The 27,349-nt window shown below is 41.3% G+C and overlaps 1 protein-coding gene across 7 annotated transcripts in view; it reads right to left on the bottom strand.

The window, feature by feature from the left end:
• The window catches only part of PHACTR1 (phosphatase and actin regulator 1), a 303,990-nt gene that overhangs the window by 135,979 nt on the left and 140,662 nt on the right, over positions 1-27,349 (bottom strand). The window contains exon 1 of one of the 7 annotated variants that reach the window (XM_027654038.1): positions 10,383-10,662. The exons of 5 other annotated variants lie outside the window; for them this stretch is intronic. In XM_027654038.1, coding sequence (XP_027509839.1) covers positions 10,383-10,635 — 253 coding nt within the window. In that variant the 5' untranslated portion in view covers positions 10,636-10,662. One more of the 7 variants, XM_027654041.1, reaches the window with a different exon arrangement.

Here is a 27,349-nt window from a genome sequence, read left to right as displayed (position 1 = left end):
CCATGGCAGTTTGCTAGAAGACATCTTCTTACCCTCATGGCCATAAACTATCAGACAATTTTGAGGCTGTGAATATTAATGAAAGCTTTAGTCATCTCACTCTTCTATTTCTCAACAGGGTAAAATTCAGATTCAAACAGGCAAAGTTCCACACAAATCTCTGCACTTGACTTTCCTTTCAGGGTGAACCCAAATTTCAAAACTATTTATCCAATAAGACCAGTGTGTTAGCATAAGGAAAGCATCTTGTTTGGCTGGTGCCTGGGACAAGAGGGAAGAGGTCTTTTATTACTGGTTCCACTTCTGGTTCAAATAGCTTCCACTGTCCATCCATCCATTCATCCTTTCACATGTCTGTGTACTTACACTGCTGACTGTTCAGCCTGTTCATCTGAATTTTTATCAGTGTTGACATTTTAAGAAGCTTGGAAAGTAAAATGAGAAAGATAGTATTCTACAAAGGTCTATAGCAGTATGACAAACATACTCTTTATATCAGTTCAATTTCAGATGATACAGCAGAAATAACATTTCTATTTATTTTATTTATTTACTTACTTTACCAAAAGCAAGGCTGATAGAGTCTCCATGTTAAAAATAACATTGGAGCTGCACACATACTGCGTCAGATAGTATCAGAATACTGGAAATGTCAAAGCAGCTGCATCCATGCATGGGGTAAAGAGAGACAAAGCTGGTGCCATAATCCTTATGACATGGACTGCTGACATTAGGGACCGTGTCTGCAGACTGCGTGGATGCGAATATATGGATCACCAATACTTTGGAGAAGATTGCTAATATATGGATGCAGTAGACCACAGTGACATTTCCAGGCCTGGCTAATTTGTCACGATGCAGTAAATGAGTATTTTAATTATTTATCTTAAGATCTCCAGTGCACAGAAGTCTGCTTACCAACATTTCCATCTGTTGATTCTTGAATCTGTATTAAAAGGAAAACTAACACTCAGGACAACACTAATTTTGTTGCAGCTGAACCCCCCTCAGCCTACTGCTGAAGATAAAAAATATTGTTATCAAAATTTCTAACCAAACTTAGACACTTCTTTCTTGTAATGACCTAATGTTCTCAGTATTACTAGCATTACACTTCTGTGCTTCCAAAAGATTTAAAATACCATTAGTCTCTGTTTTTTCAAACAGAGAATCAACTTCTCTTAGGAGGCAAGGTGAAATAAAAATCATTTTCTGCTACCAAAATCTCCCAAGATAAATTAAATAATTCAATCCATTTTCGTTTTATTCCCTGCACTTCTATTGCACAAAGCCATTAGACTAATGGCCTGAAAAGTGTCATGCAAAAGATGACAGAGGGCAAGATCCTTCGCTTAAGTAGTGATAGGGGAGGGTGTCTACTGAACTGCAGCACTAAACCTGTCATCCTAGCCTGGGGCTGCATAGCTCAGGGCAGGAGGAAGAAAATACAAGACTTGAAGTACATCATGTATCTTTTCCAAAAGGATTCCAAAATCAACAGATACACTGGGTCCTCCCTGTACAAAAGCCTACACATCTTAAATTGCAACCTTTGGAATTCAGAGATTCGGTAAGTCGCTGAGACTGAATACCTCTCCTATTTAGGGGCAAAGAAATGGGTACAACAGTAATCACAAATCAAGTGACACAAACCAATGTCTTGGAGCCTGCACGTCTCTCACCCCAGTCTGTGTCCTGACTAGCACACTATAAATCACAAATATGCAGAAATCTGCCCTCCTTTTCTCTTTGGACATTTTGGACACAATTCTATTTTATGGGAAGGAGGGACGTTGGGGAAGGCTGGGGAAATATTTGGCTTTTATTCCCTGAATCATATTTTCAAGCTTTCAAAATTTCCATTGCCTACGCAGAGGCTGCCAGTCAGGTCTGCTCATCTCTTATTTGTGTTTTTTCTCACTTGGGATCCAGAGTTTTCCTTTGGTGAGGAACACTGCTTGTCCATGAGATCTCTCTCAACCGCACATCTTAATGATGGCTGATGGGCACTGTGATTTTGGGCATGTTTTAGGCATGGTAATGCCTGTGCATTGCCAAGCCAGAACGCTATGTCTAGTAGTTCCAAAGAAGCTACAGCAGGTGGTTTTACAATGACAGATTTTATTTTTGATTTAAATTATACTGTGCGCTCATTGTTTTCCAGAGTAACAGAAATAATTAATCTTCTTTTGCATTTAAGAGTCTCATCCAAAGGCAAAGGCTCTGCTAGATTTGCCTTATCTTCAGTAAGCTTGACCCAAAGCCAGAAAAGTCAGGGAGAGATGACAGTGACATGAACAAACATCGTCTTACTCCTCTCCACCCAATGCCTTTTGAGACAAGGAGACTAAAAGCAACAGACCAGTGAAGATTCATGTCACTTCACAAGAGCAAAAAAACAGCAAGAGGACAGTTTTCCACCTCATAGGGATGGCAAGAACATCATTATTTTCCAAGAAGCGTGCAAATCAAAGTCAAAAAGGAAAAACAGGGCCTCTAAGTGTGTCCCAGCTTCACCCCTCTGCAGCTTTGCTGCATTCATCTAGATAATGGCAAACATCACTGTACCGTTCAGTTTCAAAGGAAGCTACTGAAACACACAGACAAAGCTGGCTTAACCACTCTACACTCTGGTGCTCCCCCTCAGTTACATCAGTGCCCTGATGCTGGGGCTTGGCAAATGGATTTGGGAAGGCGCGTGAGACCTGGAGTTATCCATTAAACAGGCTACAAATATATCCAATTAATCTTAGACATCCTGGCAGACCGTTAGCAATATGGTACTGCATATACTTATACTGTGCTCCAGAAATTAGATTCTGGCTAATTGCAGTCTGAATAAGGTGTTAGCAACAGGAAGCCAAATTTGGTATGGGCAGATTACAAGCAAGACAATCTTAGGGCATACAAAGGAATAGCTATACATTTACTACGAACCACTGAAATAGATCAAGAAACAAAATCTTACAATACAAAATTGATGTAGAAAGCCTACCTCCTATACTGAGGGAGCAGCAATGAATGATAATGTTATAAATACAATGGTATACCCAAAGGATAGGTTTTGCTCATCAGTCAAGGAGCCCATAAATGAACTCTGCTGCTTTTAATGATATAATATACAAACAAAAGAAAAGGAAAAGAAAAAGAGAAGAAAGGAAGAGACATCACATGGCAGAATACTGAGTCTTCTGATCTCTTCCCTACACACCCAGTATTTCTCTGATGTTAAGCTCTGACAGGCAGTGACAACATCAATGAATAAAACTCTAATAATGGTTGTAAAGTGAAGTACTTCCATCTATCTCATTTTCTTCTAAAGAATCCCAAGTTTAAAAAAAAGTAAGAAGCCAGCTGAGCAAATCACCCTCTAAGAGAAACATCTCTAAGTAACTGAGAGGTACTTGGAAGAGACAAAACACAGAAATGGAAACCAACTGCCTACCGGGGCAGGTATCAAAGCATAGAATAGGACATCCAGGTGATGGATGTTAAAAAAAAGACACAGGAAGCCAAGCTTATTCAGCCAGGTCGATATCAGACAGTTTGAAGTGCTCTGGTAGTAGCAGAGTGCGACAAGAACATGCCCCTCTATGATCTATACCACCATCCACATCTTGCCTCTTTTTTTACAAATTGCTTGCCCCCTTCACACATTGAAAACTTGTGGCCTTTTATGGTTTATCGAACAGTTCTATATTATATTTCTGGTGTATCTAACTTGATACAGAAGAAGCAAAACTAGGCATACTAATCAAGATGGCAACAAATACTCGGAGCAGATCATTGTTGTTAAATACAGAAAAAACACTGTATCGCTTTCATCATACTTGAAGGCATTTTATCCGTTTTTCTGAAGTTCTCGCAAGGAACTTGGATTGGTTGCCCCAGTCTTTGCATTTAAGAGGCTTACATGTCTCAAGACTTAAAACTTGGTTTTCAGAATAAAAAACAGGATGATAAAATGCTATCAAAAGCTGACAATGGAGTTACAGCATTGGAAAAGAGAGCAATCAATAAGAGGAGACAGAACTGAAACAGGCAAGCCATCTGCTCTCTAAAGACCCGAAGAATTGAGATGTCCTCTTATCTGTGTCATCACATCAACACTGTGTAATAAAAATGAGAGGGTACTGAGCCATCATGACCAATTCCATCATTTTTTTTGGGTTTTATTCCTAAAAGTCCTCAAGTCAATGACACAGATATACAGAATTCCCAGAAAAGGTGGCTAACATTTCTTCGGTAGGGACACAGAAGTTTTCACAGGAAAACAAAGAACTTAGTCATCTTCTTGCATAAGCTTGACCCAATCTTGTGTACACTTTTTCTCCCCATACTATCTAATTTACCAAAGTGAAGACCTTGCTTACTACCTATATTTTTCCTACAGTTTCTGTCAATAATGAAAATTATATTGCAGTTTTGGACAAGACATCTTCCAGGGCTCCTCAAAGTAAGCCTGGAGCATTGCTGGGTGACAGCCCAAGCAAACCTGGCTCTGAACTTCCTATTGCCAGTGTGGTGTCACCCAGAATGGTACACAGTTGTCTTATTTTGTGACCAGCAGTTTTTGCTAGAGGTAGTTTAACAGGATATGAGTTAGTCACTACAGAGATGCATGTGAACAGTTAATGACATGCCCCAGGCTTGGTGATATTTCTTCAGCTTTATTTTGGGACATAAAAGTCCCCTCCTCTCTTTCCCCATCCCTTTTCTTTTCTTCTGCTGCAGACTAGCCAGCTGAAATAATTGCTAGTGTTTAAGGAAAGCTTCACATGTCACTGATCAGCCATTTGCATTTCCTAGTCTTGGCATGTAAGTCAGAGGTATGTCCCTCTTATAGCCCAAACTGACCCTTTTGTTCCTCTTTTCTTCCTCTCCACTGTTCTCCCTGCCTGCAGGCCATGTCCAGCCACAGCAGCACTAACAGCATCCCTGTTAGTCTCTGATTTCAGGTCAAAATCACAGGTAACTGAGGAGCTTCTGTTAGTCCCCAACATGCAAGGTACACTGACGGGAGCAGGGCACTGGGACTTTGCCCTCTCCCTGGTAAAGGAACAGTAAAGGATCATGTCCTGCCTGCCTTGGGATTTTAACATCTGGAAGTTACCATGAGTAGAAATCACACTTTCCTCTTAGAAACTGTGATTTATACTCAGTCTGCAAAACACCAAGGGTTTGTATCTTTTGGAGCAGGAAGTGATGCTGGTGGAAGCAAAATGGGCCACCTGTTGGGACATGGAGTATCTTTGTTTGATCTCATCAACTTCGGCATAGCATCGTATTCACCCAAATAAATCATGAGAGAGTTCAACTGACAAAAACAAACCAATTTTGTTCTATGACCTGTTCTGCAAAGGAGACATATTTTACATCACAATGAAAGCCCATGCCTTACCCTCTCTGCCTCTTTTTTTATGGTAACTATCCCTCAGAGACTAAAGACTCACATCGCATAATTATATCAGCTGTTGAAACCTCAAACATGTTTTTCAGCTTCCCACGCTTCACAGCAGGACCAGGTACACTGTTTTTTGGCATACTTATCCATTCTATGTAGACTAATTTTTTTACTCCCAAATATTTTAGTATTTTTGACAGATACAATTGTAAAAGACTGCAATGCCTCATAGCCACATCCTGTGCTCCCTCTACAGATGGTAATGGAAGAGCAGTTCCTGTTTGAAATAATGTGAGCATTAGTGAAGTAAAACTTATTTTATACACAGCTCTTCCGGGGCTTACACCCTCAGAGACAATCTCTTCAGTGATGCTAAGGTAATTGTTCTCAAGGTCCACAGTTGAAAGAAATAACAGTCTTTAATTCCAGGTAGGAATCACATATGCACACAAACAGACGCGTACGCACATGCACAACCCCCATACAGAACCCTCTCCCTTTCTATTTGGAAAAGATATTTATCTAGAAGCTCTAGAAGAAACACAGTGGCAGAAAAACAAGTGTTGGAATTCCTACGGCAACAGTATCTCACTCCACGCTGATTTTCATGCATATATAAGATCATAGAATAATTTCTGCCTAAACAGCAAAACCCTGAAGTATAGGAACACATAATAAACAGACTGAGTCTGAGCTCTGAACGAAACCTTTCGGGTATGCTCATTCTTAATATTATTTGTATTTCCACTACACTTGCACCTAAAGACCCTAAAAACCTGGAGCCTCACAGTCCTTGGCACTAGGAATGCAAATGGCAAGACAGAGTACTTTCCTCCCCCCCTCCACTAAAGGACTCATAGTCTATTTACAGACCAGCAGGTAGGTGAAAGGAAATCCCACTATCTCCATTTTACAGACAAGAAACTTGGGTATGGAGCAATACATGGATAGACATGTCTGAAGTTGCCCAGAGATACTCTGCAGAGAATGCTTGAGCTGATAACCCTCATCTGTCAGTGAAAAAAATCGCTCTGCTCTGTGTAGTCACTCTCTTCCAACACACTTTTAGGTAACTGCGTTCCGCTTAAGTTTTCTTGTCAGATTCTCTGCATAAAAATCTAAAGAATTGCACTTCATTTGTTCCACTCACTCTTTCTGTTAGGTCATTTCTGGATGTCTTTGAAGACTCTACAGTTCTTTCTAGCCACACTAGAGATGTGTCTAAATCATGTTACAGATCAAGTCTCAGACTTTGGCAGGACACTGAGATTAGCAACTTTCAGTGTATGAACATCTTAGAAAAACCCCATTGAAATCTCTTCATCCTGCACTTGTTCCACCAACTACTGTTCTCTTGCCCATCAGTCATGTTCTCTGGTATGACCCAGCACTGTCACAGCACTCCCAGAGACCACCAAAATTAGCACACTGAGAAGTGCTCTGTACATACCAGGAAATGTTTAGCATTCCAGTGCACTTCGATCTCTTGTAGTTCCTCGAGCTCCTTTTGCTCTACAAGCTTATCAATCACTTCCCCACGTTCACAAGCAGAAAGTATTTTCATTTCCCTTCATGCTTCTGGGACTTTCAAAGTGCCTCCACTTGTGTTGTCTCCTCAATTATTGTCTGTTTTTTCCTTAGAACTTTTTCAACTCTTCACCATCCTGATTCTCCCAACATCTTCCTCGCAGCCCTCCTCTGGCAGCATTCAGAGCTCAGCCCTGATTGCTCTCTTATTCCTGGAGGTGACTCATATCTTTTTCTATGCTTGACCTTTCTCTCTTGGTTCAGTCTACCATATCTGATTGCCTCTATGGCATCCTGTCCTGCACATCTCTTGGCCATACCTCATTCTTCCCCCACATACAGTTTCGCTAGTCCATTTTCAACACCATTTCTGTTATTCTGTCACCCAAACTTTCAGTATAGGTGCTTTATAGACCCCTATCTCTATTTTCCAACTAAATTAGCGTTAAATAAATCCATTCCTTTCAGTCTAATGGCTAAAGCATCTCCCACTTCAGTGTTCATTAATGTAGCCTCCTGCTTCTCTTTGAGTCCTCACTTCTTATTTTTTACCTCATCAAAATGCTGCATCCACATCAACTCCATTTACCCTTATTCAGTGAGCCCATCTGCATCTCCAAATTCTTTCACCAACTTCTCTCCAAATTACATGACCTCCCTTCCAAGATATATTATGCAGCACCTGCTTCCATCTTTTCCTTCAGTTTCATGGTTATCTCTTCTACTATTCTCCTAGTCATGATTTTTGCTAGAATGGTTAGTGGTCTTTGAAGAATTTCCCAATGTTTCAGCATAAATTTTCCTTTTCCTAGTGCAGTAGTACAATGAAAATGCAGAGTAAGACAATGACTAGAATCCAGGACTCATAACTGGATTTGGAGGATATTTCAGCATTAAATCAATGTATGCCACTGCTTTGCCTATGCTATAGGGACTGAATCCTGGTCTTTGTACACAGTTCCAACAAATAAAATAGTTGTTCAGGTCACAGGACTCACACAGGACTTTTAGGTACACTAGTGCAGCTTTAGGCCTGCAAGACCCTATATAAAACATACATAGCTGGAATAGGAGGGTGAGGGGGTTCATATTGCAAAGTTCAGTAGGTTCCCCTTATAAAAAGTACTAAGTGGTCACTAACTGTGAGGATGCACAGACATCTTGAGATCCCAACAGATTTCTTCATATCTGAGTTATTCACAGATTTTTACCTGATCTCTCCAGAGGATATTATCATCACATCATAATTTTAGTTCATTATATCATCCTTTCCCTTCAAGCCCCAACAGGTCCAGAACAGGTATTCATCAGAGAAAAAACCGGTGTCTTTTAGTCCTGAAAAATGTGACAGAGTCAAACCACTGAGCGTGACCACCTAGCATAGCTGGGACTACAGTTCCTTTACTTTCTAAAAAAAACTCATAGCTGTGCATGCTGGTGGGAAAGAAAAGATTAAGGTTGTACTGGTATTAAATACCTTTTAAATTATGATCTTATAAGTTATTTGCATGAGGTGGAATGAAATCCTACCCCACAGAAGGAGGGGGTGATAACGTTCCGATGAGATGCTCTGGAAGCCTGCTGGCTGGGAGCCTCTCTGCTCTAATCTTTGCCTCTCTAGGGTTACTAGATTATCTCCTGTCAAGAGGCATACCCTCCCCTTGGAGTACCTAACAGTTTGAAGCTAAATAATGAAATATAGAAAAGAAAGCAAACTCCTTGAATACATGCCTATTTGTCTGCTAGGTAAAAGTAACTGGAGTTATACATTCATATGCATCCATGTGTACATGTGTGCCTTAAAAGGGAGGAAAGCATGTTCTTTTCTTATTGTGCTAAGATTTCAAGTACAAGGTTGCAAAAAAACCTCAGCAAAAGACGTTGATGCAACCGAGTTTTAGGTCATTCTATTAATCTAGGAAAGCACATTTTAACAAATGGCTTCATTTGCTTTTAAGGATAAATAAACCACACTAATACAGTAAAGTAACTACTACTGCTGGACATAGCTCTTCATTTAATATCTGTGAGGCTTGCTGTCACTAGCAGCACATAAGAAGAAAGAAAACACTCAACATTTTGTATAGCCTTCATCACACTCTTCCCTCTGCTGTATTGGCATAAGCAGTAAGAGTGCTTAACCCACTGTGGATTTCCAGGGTTCTCAGGCTATCTTCTCCCTCTCCACCAAAAGCAATTCTGTTCAGCTTTAGCTGCTTTTTAATCAAAGAAAACTATAATCACACTAGCAGGATGCTAATTCTGAAGCGACACTAGCAAACCCACAGTTACTTCATTAAAATGAAAACCTGTGGTTGATAAAGGACCATGAGATCCCAAATAATATTTTGCTCTTTTGCATAGAGCAAATGAAAGCAGATTTGGTTAATTAAAATATTATTATTAATAATAGTAATAATACCAGCCTCAATGACAAAGCTGAAAAATGAAGTGCCAACAACTACTAAGAACCTCAGCTCAGAAAACAATAACACTTTCATACTCACATTTATCACCAAAAAAGCCTTTCCCTGACCTTCAGAAAATGAGATCTGTCTACCACATCTGATAATAGGGAGTCCTAAGTCGAGTGCCTTCAGTCCTGAGTAACATGTAAATCCACAAAGCAAAACAAAGTAATACAACATTGAAAAAGAATGTGGGGTAACATCTGCGAGGCTATTTTTTCCTGAATGCTTTTATGCTGTTTTTAGTTCTCAGCTTCTCCTAATTGCTGACTTTGGCAAAATCCAAAGAATTTTTCACTGTTGCCTTCAAATATCTGCCTTCCCAGAAACATAAAAAGCATATACTTACCTGTAGCAACACCTGTGATCAATTATACCTTCACTCTCTGAATACCCTCTGCAGGTTTTGCTCAGTCCCGAATGGAGAGGGGGAAGGGATGAGAACAGTTGTCTGAAGAGCACTATATTATTTCCAGTAAAAATACAATTTCCCCCATGCATTTGACAGGACCATGAAAATCACACTAGTCAGATTCCAGGTAAATCAGTCCTTCCAGATACTGAGTTGAGTCAAGCAAACTCTATTGCAGCACGATAAGAAAAAAGTTGATATATCAAGGCAGAAAACCCTGATCTAAAATTCATGGGAATAGGAACAAAACACAATCAATACAAAGAGCAATTTCTAGAACAACTGGGGGAAAAAGGGAAAGAAAAAAAAAGAGTTGTTGCCTTAACTGTTAGTACAAAGCTTCTGTGGCAAATGAAGGGACCTGTCCCTCTTGGCATCTCCCTGATCGACAGCCTGAATCAGTGCCCAGTGCATTCCTCCCGCGTTCCCTTTCCTCTTTCCCTGGGATCTGTAGAGGAGCAAGCCGAGCATCCCCGGCTCCGACGGGAGCGCACACATGTCCGCGCACCCCCCATGCAAGCACACGCGCTCCCCTGCCTCGGTCCTACACCCACAGCATCTCAGCACTCACCGTCACGGGCTTCCTCCCCGCGACTGCAGTTGCTGCAAATGTGTTTGATCTCCTTGCCTATGTGGTACTGTATCACAAACGAGACATTGTTGTTAGTGGTGCTGGTGGGCTCCTTCAGTGGCTTCATCCTCACTAGATAGAAAGCTTTCTTTTTAGGTTTCTCTCCAGTCATGCCTGAGACCGAGCCCTGCCTGCAGCCAGCAGAAGGAAGAGCCAGCATCCCAGGCTGCCTGGCGTGCATGCAATCCGCCATCCGCTCCCGCTCGCCTCGGTGTTTAGCTGCCACACACACAACGGGGATGAAGGGGAGGGCTGGGGGAGAGGGGGGAGGCGGGAGGCAGAGCAGGCAGAAGCGCTGCCTGAGCCTTGCTGCCTGCCCTCCGCGACCCCGATCCTTAACCAATCCCCCGGGCTGGGCTGGAGGATGGTCAGCGTGTGCCTGCTCCCAGCCTATCCCCTAAGCCGCGGGTGCCGGACACGCGTTTGGCGGCACGGCGGAGCCTGGCACACCTTTGGATACCATGCCGGCTGCGAACGCACAGGAGGCAGAGCCTCCCCTCGGAGCCTCCCCCTCTCGCTCCCTCCGCTTCTCCCATGCCTTTCCCCGGACCCGCAAGCCCCGAGCCCCGCGTCGTCCGTCGGCCGCGGCCCTCAGGGACGGCGGGCACAGCCAAGGCTCTGCCAGCGCCGCCGTCCCTGCCAGCGCGCCGCGATCCTTCGGCCTGGAGAACACAGGCAACAGGACCGGCACGGCAGCCTGTCCCGATGAATTAATATTTTACACACAAAGGACTGTCCGGCCGCGGGCTGACTGCGGGCTGCAGACCCTCCTCCCCGCGCCTCTACAGGCAGCTGCGGCTCTGGGGGTATGGGGCCACTCTGCTTCAGGTGCCCCAGCAAAACCAGACCCCACCCGCTTTTCATTCCTGACTTTTTCTCCCCTTTTGCTTCTTATAAAAGACAGAAAAAGTTCCTGGCCTGGGCCGTGCAGGGCTCGCTGGACCGTGGCTGGCACTGCCTAGTGACTTCAGCCCAGGTCCCCCTGCAGCAGGACTGCTCCTCAGTGGAAAAGGCTGACCTGACTGGCAGTTTGATTTCCTTTCGACTGCTTATCTGATGGATGAACCTCTTTGTCACCCTTGACTCCTGTTCAAATTGCAGCTGCTCCAGAGAACAGCCTGATCGTTCTCGGTTGCTGGCAGCCTGGGCAGTGCACTTCCAAAACTCCCCCAGCCTGAGAGGGATTATAATCCCTGGCCAGACATGCTGTCAATCCCTTGCTGCCCAGCTGCCCCCAAAATGTGCTGTTTTCATGGCATAGTTAGGAACCCAAGCTGCCCAACCGGCCAAAGCAGCAGCTCAGGACAGTGCCTGTGACGCAGAGAACGAGGGGAGCAAAGGTGGGATGCTTGCTTCTGGCAGGCTTTGGGAAGGAAAGCCTGAAGAAGAGATGATAACCTCAGCTATTCTGGTTGCTATTACAGCAATGTGAGTGCTGCTTCTTTAAATCTTCAGCAAGCTATCAGTTTGGCAGGCACTAAGCAGAGAGAGTGCAACTGGGGCAGACGAAACATGGCAAAGAATAACACCATTCTCCTTATTTTTAGCCAAAGCTCTTGCTTGCTGTGAGAAGAAATCCACTCATTCTGCAATTCTTTACCATTTCCACATATTGTTGCCACATGTTTTACTGCAACAAGAGGCCAAAACAGTCTTGATTCTCTTCAATTGCACATGAAACAGTCAGTGAGATTTTTGCCTAAAGAAGCCAGAGCAGAAACTTAAGGATTCAGTGCTACAGTTTTCCATTTTCTCAAGTTCACGCCTGCACACACACACACAGAGCCACACAGAAGATGCATGAAATGAAACTGCTGACCTACTTCTTCTGCGTCATTCTGATGCACGTCTGACTTCTCACCTGGCGCTCCTGGGAGTTGAAACCTTGAGATGTCACATACAGCAAAAAATGCAAGGCTTTACTTTCCTCAGCAGTGTTCACAAATCAGACTAGGTGCTATCAGATCTCATAGAAATACGGACTGAAGCACGGTCTCAGCAGAATTATGCTGTTCACCAAGCCACGCAAGCATCCTACACACTGGGCTATGTATATGCGTTTATGTCAAAAAGAGTCGGTCACCTCAGGTGATGTATTGCCCCAAAGGACTTGAGTTTGCATGTGTTGCTCATCTAAAATTCTTACCCGCTTCATATAAGTGGAAGGAGAACAGGGAATGCAGAATTATTCAGGAAGAAGGAGGTGAATTCCCCGAATGTGTACATCATGTAGTTATGAGTTAATGCACTGAGAAGCCAACCCTTCGAATGCATGATGCTGAGATACTGTTTGTTATGTTACACATTTGGAAAGCAAAGGCTGAGAAGAGTTTGATGCCCCACCAGTCACACAGCAGTTCAAACACTTGTAGTGGAATTCCTTCTAGCTTATTCATTGCTTTTGAGAACACCTTCAGTTTGGTTGTGATTCAGAAAATAATTAGGTGAGCAGATGATATGACCATAATTCACCTTGTGAACTTGCCGACAGTTCAGAGCTGTCACTGGTACTCAGCACTGCTGCATTATGGAAATGGGTCAAGAGAGGAAAGCACATTCACTTGTCAACTTCCCTGAATTTGGGAAGTATGAGTGTTAATGAAATGCAGGGTGAACTCAAAACTGGAATATCATATCTGTTGTCTCAGGGCAGTATTTGAGTGTTGTGTCTCACCCGTTTTAAGAAAGGAAACTAGAGTGATGCATTCAGCAGAGCTGAAGACCAGCAGAGCTGGTCCTGTAAGGCAAATGGTCTTGTAGTTCAGGAATTGGGTACGACTTAGGATATGAAAATCTGGGTCAGGTCATCAGTCTTTTTCAGCCTCCCTCTGTGACCTCAGACAAATTATTTACAATATCTCGATATCTCAGCTCCTTGGCTAAAGAACAGTGATGTTGACATTTCTGTTTTTCAGACAACTTTTATAAAATTATATTTCAAGGTGCTCTGAAAGTGTTTGGAGGGGAAACACACAGACCTTTCAAATACAGAGATCTACTGTTTATAGCCAAATGAGAGGGGAAACAGGAAAAATTCCATTAGGCTTAGTCCAAATGGTTCACACATTCTAAACTCAAGCTTTTTTGTTTCACTGCATTTTGTTTCAATGGTATTTATCTCTCCTCTTCCAAGTCATTTTATTCTAAGACTGTAAAATTCAACTTGGATCTGACAATAGACTTGGTATTCAAACACTGCATTTTTAGTGACTCTGTTGCTATCTCCCCACCCCAAACAATTTTTAGAGACGGACAGGAGCAACTCCTTTCTCAGGGAACTGGAAGATTATCACCTGTGTTTTAATCCACCCTCACGTGTACTCCATTCTATGAGAGAACCACCAAGTACTATGTGAACAGAGAGAATTTTTTGCAAGCAGATCCCAGGAGATTGCAGAAGCCCAGTTGCTCTGACATGTTTGGGGACATTTGGGAATTAAATAACTGGTCCAGCAAGTAACACTGATTCCATGTGGATAAGAACCCCAAATTATTATGGAGAAAGCCCAGTGTATTTTTGCTTGCAGGTGCCATGTATTTTGAATGCAAACAAGCCCTGAAGCCATCTGCTAGTATGTCTCTTGTAACATGCACTTCGCTATAACATGTAAATTGCCTTCATTCCTAAGAGCTGCCTTATAGAGAATCTGAATTTGTCACAGCTCATAAACCAAAAATATGTTTAATTATGATCTGTGTAATTATGGTGAAAGCTGCCACTGCTAATCAGTTCCAGGACAAATAATGTACAACAAAGGTACTACAGTGTTCCTGTAGAAAATTACTTGTTTTGCCTTGTTTTTAAAGGTAAGTAAAAAAAAAAAGGTGTAATAACTCTTTCACTGCCTCAATACACAGCTACAAACCTTGGCATAATTTTATTGCACAGTGGACAACAAAATCAATGAACAGGATGTCAAACAGTTATTTGACAGTGAATCAACAAACTTGCATTCTATTCCCAGCCCACATTTGCTTCTTCTATAAGCTTAGGAAACCAAGCCTTCAATGCCTCCCCCCTGCAGCCTTTGCCATTAAGGAGAGTGCCACTTTCATTGTCCATAAAGAAGAGGTGAAATCAGCATCCCCTTTAACCAGAAGACTACTGAGATATTGGGTCATACCTGCATCAAAATCTTTGAGGCCTGACACTGTCTTACCATTTTTTTCCCCTGGAGCACGTCTCTCCATGTCACAGATCACTTGGCTAAGAGTCTCTTTTGGGACACTGTGCCCTCAAAAAGCAGGCAAGCTTTTGGCTGCATTTTCCACACCATAAGAAAAGAATATTCATTCTTCTTTCTCCAAGCTGTGGCACTGTGCAAATGCCCAATGCCAGTAGGGACACCCCTGAAGTCTGTCCTACAGCCCTCAGCTGAACAACACGGAGGTTTCTGTGTGGGCAGGACAGGCTCCCTCCTACTTCCAGCACAAATAGGTGGACAACAAAACCCATGCGGAAGCCTCTCATCCTTGTTTCTTTAAATCAAATGATGTCTTGGAGAGCTGTAGTGTTCCCTTGAAGAAGCTGTGGGTAACAGAATGGCACTGTCCATGTGAAAATGCTAGAGAAATACAAGTCTAACAAGGCAGCATCACTTCTCAGCAGTTTAGTATTTCTAGCCAAAATACCATGATTCATGTTTTACAGTCTATTTAGGCAGTGATGTTTTTACAGGGATGCCCCTGTACTTGGCAATTTTTTATAAATATTTTCCTTTTCTTCATATTTCCTCTGCCCACTGCACTACACATCCCAGTGAGAATAAAAAAAGAGATAAAAGATAAATTAATTAATTGCCAGCTGCTCTGCTGATTAATGCATACATTGATGTTGTATTACACATACTGAAACAAACCGGTCAACTTGGAGTAAAAAGGAAAATCGTACAATTTACAACACAGGAATCAGCCACTAACACAGTACCTCCTTTGGTAGCATCTTTAATTCACTATCAAAAAAATGCCCCCAAAGCCATTTCAGGACAGCTGACATTTGCCAACGTAATTTGTTGCCAGGTAGAGAATCTTTCTAGTTGCAAGGCACAACTTAAACCTGGATACTCAAATATTTTTTCTTTGCAAGGCAGTTAGTGCAGCAGGAGGACTCCAGTCCATGGCAGGGACTCCAGGGTGCTAGGCTGACAGTATTTCTGCTTACTACATGGCACATCAGCAAAACTGAGAGTGCAAAGAGGAGGGAGAATCAGCCTGAGACTCCTGTAGGCCAAAATAGAATACGACCTTTTTAGTTCTGCAGCTATAAACATATTCTTAAGCAACAATCCCAGCTACTCCTTGCAGTTACAAGCCCAAGAGAGCCAGGTGATGAGTGCCACACAAACAAAGACAAACTGAAGGAAGAAGAAAGGAAATAAAATTCCCTTTCTTGGCTTTTCTACATTCAGCAACACTTCTGAAGCATCACATGTCTCATTCTTGCTCTACCCGCAGGACTCTCCACATCCTCTGCACATGCTTTTGCTATGATGGAGTTCTCTCCTTATTTAGGAGAAGCCCTGCTTTATTTCAATGTGATGCCATATGGTGTGATGAAAATGAACAGAAAAGGTTACACACAAAAAACACATAAGCTTAGAAACACCTGTTTGCTGCAAGAGTGAAGAACTACTAATGGCAAAGGCCTTCTAAGGATAAAAAGGAAGATGTCATCCTACCTAGCAGGACAGATGGAAAGTTGCTGAACCATTGCCATTTGAATGCCCAAATATATATGTGCAATTAATGCCCAAAGGCTGATGAAGCTAAGGGCATCAGCAATGAACCAGTGTGGAGTCTGGATTTGTAAAACAGCTGAGCAAGCAACCATTAGCATTAGATGACACTGAAAGGAAGAGATGATCTTTATGCTGAAATTATAGGTGAAGTTCTTGCTCAAGCAGAGCTTACTGCAAGTCCTAGCACAAGAGCCACTAGTCACTACAGTCCTAAGAAGGTCGTTACCTCCCATCTTTGAAAACCCACTCTGAATTTTTGTATCTAATTTTGATGCGGCATGCCCTATGGTTTTATGATCTGTTTGGAGGACTTTGTACATCCTGCATAACTGGCTTTCCAAAAGAATGGAAACCTACACACAGGATAGAGCTGAGACATGAACTGGGACTCAGCAGCACCCCTGCATGTTCTAAACTGAGAGTTTGATATTGCTCCTATCTTGAAGTTAACAAAAAGCAATTCCAAAAACCTCAGTGCAATTACAAGATTGAAACCGAGGAGGAATCTGAATTAAGTTCTGCCTGGCCAATTTAGCCATTCAGATGGCTGCACATCTTTACATATACCAAAACACAATAGTGCTCGTGACTTGGAAGGCTCACAACATTGCAGCATCTTCCTTGCTAGTTAGTCCCTGCTTGACACTGAGAGAATAAAGTAAAATATACACTGGATTTTCACACCCCACACCGCCCCACTGTACCTTTTTCTTACTGCTTATAAATAAAGTAACAGCTCTGCACCTTCTGCTTTCCTCTCATCAAAATCACAACTGTCTTATTTATAGATGCAGAAAAATATTTTTAAAAGCCTTACAAAACCAAACCCACAGCCAGGTATCAGCCTGCATCTATAATTCCACAGAAGGCTCTGTTCCCCCACAGCCTACTAAAAAAGCCTTATTGAGGGGAGAAGGCAGAGTGTGCCTGTGTGCATACCTGTGAGCCTAACAAGCCCGTGGAGGAAAAAACTGAATATGACTTATTCTTGTCCAAAATGCTTTGAGACATGAAAAAGGGAGAGGGAAGGTTCAAAGGAGGAGTCCAAGCCTCTAGAGTAAATAAAGTCAAGTACTGGTCACCTCTGGGTGACAAACAGGCAGAACTACTCCCACATAATAGATTAGTTTTATGCTGTTTCCTAAAGATACAGAAACTAGGCACTCATGGTTTTGTGTTTTGTTGTCTCCAAGTAAAACTACATGTTTGAAAAGCAAAGCAAAGAAAGCGACAAGAGGATTCCAGAGCTGTGCATTACAACTGTTTTATAACAAGAACCTTAATTTGGACAAAATCAAATGTTTGACTTAAAATAACAAGGAAAATACAGCAGAAGCCCTGGATTTACAACATACAACAGAGAAACTTTAAACTGAATGGAACCTATCAAGGTTCTACTGTGATAAACCTAGGACAGCCTTTCCTGGAGACTCTTGCATGCAAAGAAAGCTCAGTAAAGCAGGTCATGATCATCATCTTTCAGGATGCCACTATGGTTTTCTCACTGTTTTCTCAGAAATTGCACGTCTCAAGATGAGAACAAAAGAAACAATGCTGAGAAAAAAATCTACTTGTCATTGCTAGTGCCTGGAAATCCTAGGTGACTAACTTGAAACACCCAAGAAAACCTCAGTTGTTCTAGACCTGCCACTTGGGATATCCTGAAACTCTATCCCTTTTAGAGTGTGTGGGATAGACATGAATATCACAAAATCCCATAAGTTTAAGACTTTCTGTTCCCTATCACCAGCACTGAAGGACTGAGCCATATACAGTGATCTGTCTACCCTGGCTCCAGAAAGGTCTGAGTCATCTGGCTTTAAGGAAAATTTAAGAAAATAGGTCAAACTGAACTTCCCATCACAGGCAATTACAGTGAAGTCAATCAGCTTGCACAAGCATTGCTCTCAGCACAAACTGTCCTCACACTTCTGATTACAGAACTAATCAAATTAATTCCTGATCATATCAAATAGCATGGCTTTCCTCAGAATATACAGACTAACATTCCCCGTTGATAATCCTTACTTTTATTGTTGCTTCGCAGGCCAAAACTACGGAGAAGGATCACACTGTAGGAATCTTTGTTCAAGTAATACACTCAAAATAAGTAAGAGTGTGGCTTGAAATTGCTAGGCAGACCAAAAGATTTATTTCCAAGCAATTAAATAGATGGTTATTATCTCAGAAACTCTCTACTGGATACTGAGATCACCAACCTACAGCAGAGAAAGTTACGATCAGCACATAATAGGGATGACTGGATTTTTTTCCTTTATAAATGACTCATATTAACTCTGTTGGTTCTATTTCAGAACAGTTTACTTGAAGGTCAGGGATATGACGATGCATGAAGCACACTCATTTAGGGAACACTTTCACACACAAAAAAGAAAGAGCAAATGAAGAAGAATACATTTGACAGACTTGGCCCCAAAGAGCTCATTTGCAGTAACACCATTATAGACTCTTACCCAAACTTTCCAGGTCAATGGCCTGGGACTTGCCATGTCTCTTGTGCACCAGTGGGTCACAGCCACACAAAACTGATGAGTTTTCATTTCAGTTTTACAGCTCACTACCATTCCTGTGGTTTTCAGTACCACTGTGTTTGAAGCAATGCAAGAAAGTCATAAAATACAAAAGGCTTTGGAGGATGGATGTGGGGGGAAAGCCAGACAGCAAGTCCACTAAAGTCAAACCCTGACCAAGCTCAGATGAATGATGAGAGGTTGAGCTGAAGGAGCAAGTTAAATGTTCATGAGGTCTAACAGAGGTACAAATGAGTAGGCAAGCAGGCAGATTCAAATGGTAACATGAGGCGAAGAGAAGTAACATTCGGTCGGAAGAGAAAGAAGATAAAGGGAAGGAGAAGAGAAAAGATGAGGAAACCTGCAAACAGACACTTAAATTTTCAGAGGCTTCCCCACCACTGAAAAGCACTTTGTAATCACACATGAACAGTGCAGGAACCAAGAGTACCAAGGCAGCTGCAAAGGTACATATGCTAGCAAAGCTGTAGGGGGAAGCTTTCATAAGCATCTGCCTCCACTGGGCCTGACAGCAGCACACACTGTCAATCACCTCACTTCAATAAGCGCTCACATTTTTCTCAAATTAGAAATTAAGACAACACAAATCTCTAGGAATAGCATGCAGTTTCTATACATATCACCTAGTGAGCTAGCAGCTTGCAGTACTGAAATGAAGCAAGAATCTTCTGACATTACCATGAGCTTCTTTTTCAGTCTTTCCTCCTTCAGCATAAACACAGGGTCCTCTGAACAGCACAGAAATCTGCATGAGGAGCTTTTTACTTTCTCCAAGAAAAAAAAAAAGCAGAAAAAAACGATTCTTACTGTCCTTTCATTAGCCCCTATTATCTCTACTGTGTCCCATTTTTCATCATCAGACTCTTAGTCTGACTGTTAGTCACTGCTTGTACTTTCACTGTGGACTGGTATGAAGCACAAAGTATGGAGAGAGAAGTTTGGCTTTGTATCAGTCCCACGTCATCATTTGCCTACCGTTCCCATAGTTTACATAACCAGGTTAGTCCGTACAACACCAACAGACAATACATGCACCATCTACACATCTTGCTGACAAAAAGCCAAATTAAGCATTGTTTGCACCTTTAAAACCTTGAATAGCACTAAACACAAAGAAGCTGCAGTGTGCTAAAGGATCTGAAGAAACAGCTGTATAATCAGTTTTTGCTAGAACATATTTTCATGCGAATCTTGCCAAGCTCTTTAATGCCTGCCCATTGGTAATGCCTCAAGATCCAGGCTAGATTTTAGTAATTTTTCAGGGCCTTTTATAAAAGGAGGGAATATTAACAGCTAAAATCTAATTCAGCTTTTTCAGTGATGCACTGCCATAATGTATACCAACATACCTATAGTAATCTTCAAAATCTTAGCCATCATGTGTGTAAATTATTCACAAGAAATAAAAACTTAGTCGTAATATTTGCTAATTTTTGAGGTTTTAAAGATTCAGCTGCTCCACCTGCATGATCCATAATGCCTACCTGTCAAAACCTAAGTCTCCAGGGGACACAGGTATCATAAAGAGCTGGATTTTTCTTTTCCCAAAGGTTTAAACCAGAGAAGAATGTGTGACTGAAGGCTGAACTAGAAAGGATGCAGTACAATACGCATTCCATTCACAGTGGAGGAAATGCAACAAAATAGTGGTAAAACCCACTGCAGACCTTTTTTATTACTTTGTATTACAAAAAGATTCCAAGGGGCCCCAGCAGAGCTTAGGACTGCAGTATACAATGCACTATGACATTTTAACAGACTTTTTATCCTAATGATCTTCTTCATGTTTTCTCTAGAACAGTAATCCTCTGATCTTAAAGCATCTCAGCTTCAAGACTTTGTTGGTTGAAAACTTTGGGAAAGCTCTAAGTGCATCATGAAGCCAACAGCAGATGGAAGCTTTCAATCACTTTTTCCACCCCTCCGGCCATCTTTTGCCATTTTTCTAGCCCTTTCAAGAAATCCAGAACTATGCATATTTTGCAATTATGCCTTGTAACCTTTCCTGATAAAGGTTCCTCCATCACTTCCTAGCCACCTCCATCCGAAGGAATGTCACCTCCACATGCTGGTTGCCAGAAGACAACTATCCTGGGAAACACATGTATGACATGACAAAGGGCTGCTCTGCCTGCCTGAGGCTTCACTGTTGATGTCTACACAGAAACATGCTGAGGGGGAAATGGAAAGGCTACCAGCCCTGACAATACAGGGCACTAGCTGTGGTCGCACATGGGAGAGGAACAGAAATTTTGTGAGGCAAATTTGGCCTCCAAGTGGAAAGGCAGGGACTGTTAATGGGGAACAAGTGTTTGCTTTGCTCTTTCTCTTGTTCTTCTGACCGAAGCAGGGCTTAAAAGGAAAGAAGATGAGAAAACAAAGAATATGGGTTGTAGAGAACAAAGCAGCTTATGACAAAACTATTATGAATAGTTGGCTTGCTGCTTAGCTAGGGGATAACGAAGTTAGCAATTAGAGATGATTAATGGTTGAAGGCGTTTTATAATGATATGGAAAGATTTTCATCTTCATATCAGACAGGTTGAATTCAGGTCAAGTCAGTACCAATTGAATGTCAATGCCATTTGATTTATTTCATCAGGTTGTGTGGAATGAGCTTGGTCTCTTGTAAGCTGTTTGGGACAAAGGTTTATTCATAAGTAATCTGTAATAAGCACCTCAACTTGCATGAGGCAGGGCTTTAAACAGCCCAGCCTTAAAAAGATTACAATTCAAGCAGATACAACTGCAAAATTATAATTTAAATTAGACAAAGAGAAAGATGGCATAGTTTGTCCAATGTCTTACAGAAATGATGTGCCGGAGCTTTACTTGAATCTATGTTCAATTATGAGCCAGTTCTTCCTGTCTGGGCATTTAGAAATTGCACAGTGCCTGTTGGGCAAAACTGCAGTCTATATAAAGAAGCAAAGAACATAAGGTGCCCTTTACTAGCCATCATGTTCATCAGCATCTTTCAAGAGTCTGCTTCTGCTCTCACAAATCCCCCTAGTGAGAAAGAGAAGGCGTGTTAGTTGGTACCAAGGAATGGCATCAGCTTTTGGCTTGCTGGCAGGAGCTATAAACAACATTGTGTAAAGATAATGGACAACTGCCTCTTCTACTGGGTTACTGTTAGAGGACCACTGGTGTTTGCAAGCCACAATTTGTAGTTCATATCCTTATTACAAGAAATTTTTGGCAATTCAGGATTATGAAACCTCTGTTTTTTACATTTTGGGAATAGTATATAAGTACACGAGAAGAGGTTAAAGGTAGTGGAGAAAGAAACTTAATTAAGGGACAAAAAGAGGTAGGGAAGCTGGAGGAGAGAAGGAATCTAGGAAATTTAGTTGAGTCTGGGAGAAGAAATAAAACAAGGATAAGAGACAGGGAGCTAATATACAGATACCCCAGAGAAACTGCAGTGACCTGACCTGTTAGTGGGGTTATACTGATGCAGTCCACTGTCATTGTCACTGACCTAGCGCAGATTCAAAATTCTGTGCACCACTGAATAAAGTGTGCTTTATCTAGCACACTACTAACCAATGGTACTCTGCTGCATGTTCTACTTCGAATCTGTGTAATGGGACCATATTGCAGCAGTATAATCATGTTGAATAACTGGACTTTGCGAACTTCTTAAACATCAATTTCCTCACGCACTTAGAAGGTGCAAAACCAGTGGTGTGAAGGACAGTGGATGGGAGATTAACCAGTCTTCAGCTCCCCATTCTAGGCTGCACTGTCCATATAATTAGATTTTGCATTTTGACAGTTGTTCCAGAGTTAAATTGTATTAGTTACAATTATATGAAGTTTGAAGCATGGAGTTTAGGACTAGGACTCAGGAGCTGTGAATGTCTCCAAGGCAGGAATAGGCTAACTGAGGTACAACCAAGTAATGTTAATAAAGCATCTGATGGAGAAGGTGGAAGGAAATGTCTTCATGGTTAGGAAGAAAGAAACACAGCTTTGTAGGGAGAGACAAGGGGAGTCTAGCTTTGGATAGCACAGGAGGTGATCTCTTTTCCTTCATTTCTTCCTGTGCCTTCTCTGAGGAAAACAGACAGAAGTGGACATTTTGGACAACAAAGGAAGGGGGAAGGATTGCAGCTTGATTCAAGAGAAAAAATTAGGAGCTAGCTGAGGTGGTAGAGCAGTTGAGGAACTTCTTTACTCTCACATAAACTACTGTGTTCTGTTGCCTTATTCTTTAGATGTTTTCTTGCATTTGTTAAAAGCCCATGGATTGAATAAATCTATTATCTTTACATTCTGTCTCTTGACTCATTTGACTCCGAGCATATAACATAGCATTTTTGCTGCATAGTAATGGTGACATTTGGACCCTTTTACAAACACTGAGATTTCCAGTGCATAGCCCTGGATATCCAAAGGCTTACAGCTGCCCAGTTTCAGAGCTGGTGATCTTAGATTTGACAAAATGACATATCATCCAGGGACAATTATCAAGAGATCCTTACTATTTTGGGAAAATAGTAAAGAGGACTCATAGTACTGAGGATCCTGAGGCATGAAGAACAATGTTCATGACCTTTGTTTTTGTTCACACATTTTTAAATTGAGTGTGGTCATTCAGATATAGAACATAGAACTCAATTGCTTCACAGAAACAACTCAGAAAACACACTTTGCCTCTGCATAATAGATACTTGTAAAGTTTAAAGCAGTTCTTCCATGTGTCAGCAGGCACAGGAGGTGCTGCAAGCCTGACTCATTTGCCTCTGTTGACAAGAAGCACGGTAGTCTTTGAGACAAGAGACACTAAAATATCAGTATCTTTTATTCCTAAGGGTCTAAAACTGTGTGCCAACATTCTGTAAATTAATAACTTCCAATATTCTACTTGTTGGAAGGACGGGTAGTAAAAAAGGTATTGTTTAGCTATCATTTGAATGAAGATTACAAAGGGTTTTGTTAATTTTTCAATTGTTTCAGGCATCACCTGCTGATATCTTGTCTACAAAAGGTGCCTGGACTGCAGGTCAGATAAGACACAGGCCTCTTAAAAATGTGAAAATATTCTTCAAACACAGTTGTGCTGATAAAGATTTTTGATAATGCAAGCCTTGCAAAAATAGTTTCCAGGGAACAATGGATCTACACACGTGGGATGACTTAGTTTAAACCGAAACAGAATAGAGAGAAGACCCAATGCAAAGTTTTGTGTTTAGATACTTGGTATATTTTTATAATTTTAATCTCTGTAGATTAATCATTGCCTGTAGTTCACCATGCTCACAAAATTAAATACACTGAAATGAAAACCAAAGATTCTGAAACAAACCCAACCAGAGGCATTAACAATGCTCCAGTGAGTCCGCTGGCACACTTTGATATTCCAGGTCAATGAAGCTTGTTCTAAGCAAAACATCTGGAGCACTCTAAATCCAGCTTGCTTTAAAAACTAAATCTATGCTGAGCTTCTCTTCATTTCTTTAGGATACCATTTAATTACAGTCCTGATCAATGCCTTTTTGCAAAACCATTTCCTGCACTACTTTCCCCAATAACAATTAAAATTATTATTTTCTCTCATTCTACTCTGGATAGCTTCTCAGAGCAGAGCATTCAAATCTTACTTTCTGATCATTAGCACTGATTTTTGATCCAAATACAGAATTAAATGTTGGTATATGTTCTGAAGGTTTTAGAATTTATTCATACCTTCCTCTGCCTTTTTCTTCTCAGAGATGGATTGAAACAAACACTTGGAATATTTAAGGCTAGATACAGATCTAAGCTAAGGAAATGAATCTTCATTGTTTCTTAGACTTTTTAAAGGGAGTCACTGATATCAGATTTTGTCTTTTATATATATGTATTCAACTATATGAAAGTTGGCACCTTTGGAGAATACACTTTCTTGGTAAAAACATAATGCTACCAGATTCTGGTCATAGGATATTACACAAGCAAATCACCCCTCCCCATGCAACACCTCCCAACCCCCCCACCTTCCCCCGCTTCATCTCATGGATAAAATGCAACCAAATAATATTTTTCCTGTGCCAAATAGGCCCGATATGCAGCTGCAATTTCAGTCTCAAGGTTTGAGAACATCTATGTCTCTGAGGCTATGCCTCAGAAAAGAAAAGAGGCTATGACTCTGAAAAGAAAACAAGCTGGGCACCCTTCATGCCTCAGAAATGTTTTCCTTTATTTACCACAATACTTTGAGGCCTTTTCTAAAACAAAAGTTCTAGACCAACTTCTGTTTGATAACTCTCCTCCTGTATATACACCGAAATTTCACTTTGGCCTTGTCTTGTGGAAAGCAGCTTTACCTTCCCCCATAAAGCTATGAAATAACTACTATAAAGATGATGCTCAGATTAATGCGGAATTAAACTCCCCAGCTATGTTAAGCTGAATGCATATACATGCAAATATTGCTGTAAAATGTCTTATGCATTGCTTAGTATGACACAAGCGAACCCATGACTACAGATGTAATTTTCAAAGAAAAAAACCCCACACTCAAAACCTCTCTGGCAACACTATGGGAAATTTTCTTCAAAGAGAATGACTGAAGTTTATATCAGAAAAAGAAGGTCTCCTATATGTCTTGCTTTAGACACTAATATTGTGTTACAGATGCAGAGTGGAGAAAATATACTACTCAGTTATAGTAATTCTAGCAGAATTCAGTCCTTATGCAGCATGAGCCCATTACAGTGGTGATTATTAGGGCATCACTAAATCAGCAAGATCTCTCCAGATACGACAATACCTAAAGTGTAGCTAAACTGCATAAACAAACACAGAGAGCACCCAAAAGAAAATCCTACTATTTATAATTGTACCATAGTATTCGTAATTGCATCCTGTAAGCCTCAGAAAAGATACGAAGTTTAGTCACTATAATAAAGACACAGAAAGAGTCCCTGTCCAATTACAGACAAAAGTACTTATCCTGTGGATAAAGAACTGAGATACATCAATGTTTTGCACCATTTGACTGGATGTCTGAGGTAGAGTTGCAAGACACATCGGAAGAGAGTACCTTGCTTTCCATAGTGGCTCAGTCACTCCTTGTAGACACACTCATCCAAAAAGTCTCCCAATATCTTAGCAAGAAGTGTCTGCAAGATGCAGACACTATGCCTAGGACTTGCATTTGCTTTAGAAGAGATATATCCACAGAGAGCCCATGTATTGCTGCACAAGGATGCATGGAGCATGACATCTTATCTGAGATAACCACTGTCCCAACGTGTTGTGCCGTGCAGACATTCTGTTAATCTATGCGAAGCAAAAGACGAAAGAGCTGGCATTTGCTGGCTTCCCCAGAATTTGTGGTAAAAGCTAGCAAATGTGCTGCCCATTGAAGAAAAATGCCGAATGTGCGTGGGTTGAGGCAGGCTGTGTACAGGTTCTTATGCCAAGATGCAGAAGCAGCATCTCAGAGATGGTTTTCCATGCTAATTTTTTCTTTATTTCTTTCCTTTTCTAAAAAAGAACAAGTGAACCATATTCTGGCACTTAGAAGCCTCCCAAAGATGATGTTTCCAGTGGCATAGAGACGTTTTTTGCTATTGCATACACCTTTGGTTTTTTACATGTTTACAGTAGCCTCCGTGCATTACACATTGTTTGTCTGGAGTATCCCTAAGGGAGTTGAGTTATTGAGGTCTGTAATATCTTCATCCCATTTGCTGCCCCCGGGCTGATTGTTAGCCTGCATCTGCCATTCACAGGAACTGAAAGTTATGCAGCCTGAAATAAAAGCTCCTGCAAAGAAAACATGTTTAACAGAAAAAAAAAAAAACCAAAAAGAAAAATCTATAATTATCCAGTCACATTAGTAACAGTGAGATCCTCCCAGTTTTCCAATCATGTACAATTAGCAATTGTTTTAAACAATCAATAACTTAATTACAGCAGTAAGTTTCCATTGCATTTCACAGGGAATGTATTGGGGTGCATTAGAAACTGTAGAGCAGTGCTTTCACTTAAAAGACAAGCAGAAAGAATACCCGGGTAAGCAGTGCATGCCTGAGTCCTGCATGACTTCCCAGTAGCACTCCTCCCTGTAGGGCCAGTGGCTGTTTCCCTTTTGTGGGTAAACATTTTCCTCACAAAATGAGACCCGAAGCCACAATCAGGCTCAAAATGTATCTTTTCCTGCATGCAGAATCTCACCTAAGTACTCAAAAAGCACACTCAGCGGTACAGCAGATGCAATCTGACAATGCAGCTGCCATCCAGTGCTCTCTTACTCTAGGTGACACAATTTGAAGTGGCTTAGATAAGACAGGACTCCTGTCAGTAACCACTTTTGACTTTGAACACTGGATTGTGATACGTTCCTTAGATTTTTTGTGTCTTTTTAGAAAGCTTCTTACTAGCAAAGATTAATGACTTCACTGTCCCTGTGAAACAGGGAAAAATGAGGGGAGCACTATTAAGCATAGCTACGATTTATCTATCTATGTATAAATCCTAGTGTTTAGCTTTGATTTGCTGCACAATCACTATTTTAGCATGGTATGGGACACTCATTTGCATCAAGACAATTGATAAATTGATGCCCACCATAAGAGCTGGCATCATAATCTAGTACCTCAAGCTTTTGTGGTTCATTATC

The sequence above is a fragment of the Corapipo altera genome, unplaced genomic scaffold (genome assembly GCF_003945725.1).
Source record: "Corapipo altera isolate COAL_440 unplaced genomic scaffold, ASM394572v1 60, whole genome shotgun sequence".
Taxonomy (NCBI): Eukaryota; Metazoa; Chordata; class Aves; order Passeriformes; family Pipridae; genus Corapipo; species Corapipo altera.
The sequence above is the reverse complement of the archived record's forward strand: the minus strand, read 5'-3'. Positions and strand labels throughout refer to the sequence as shown.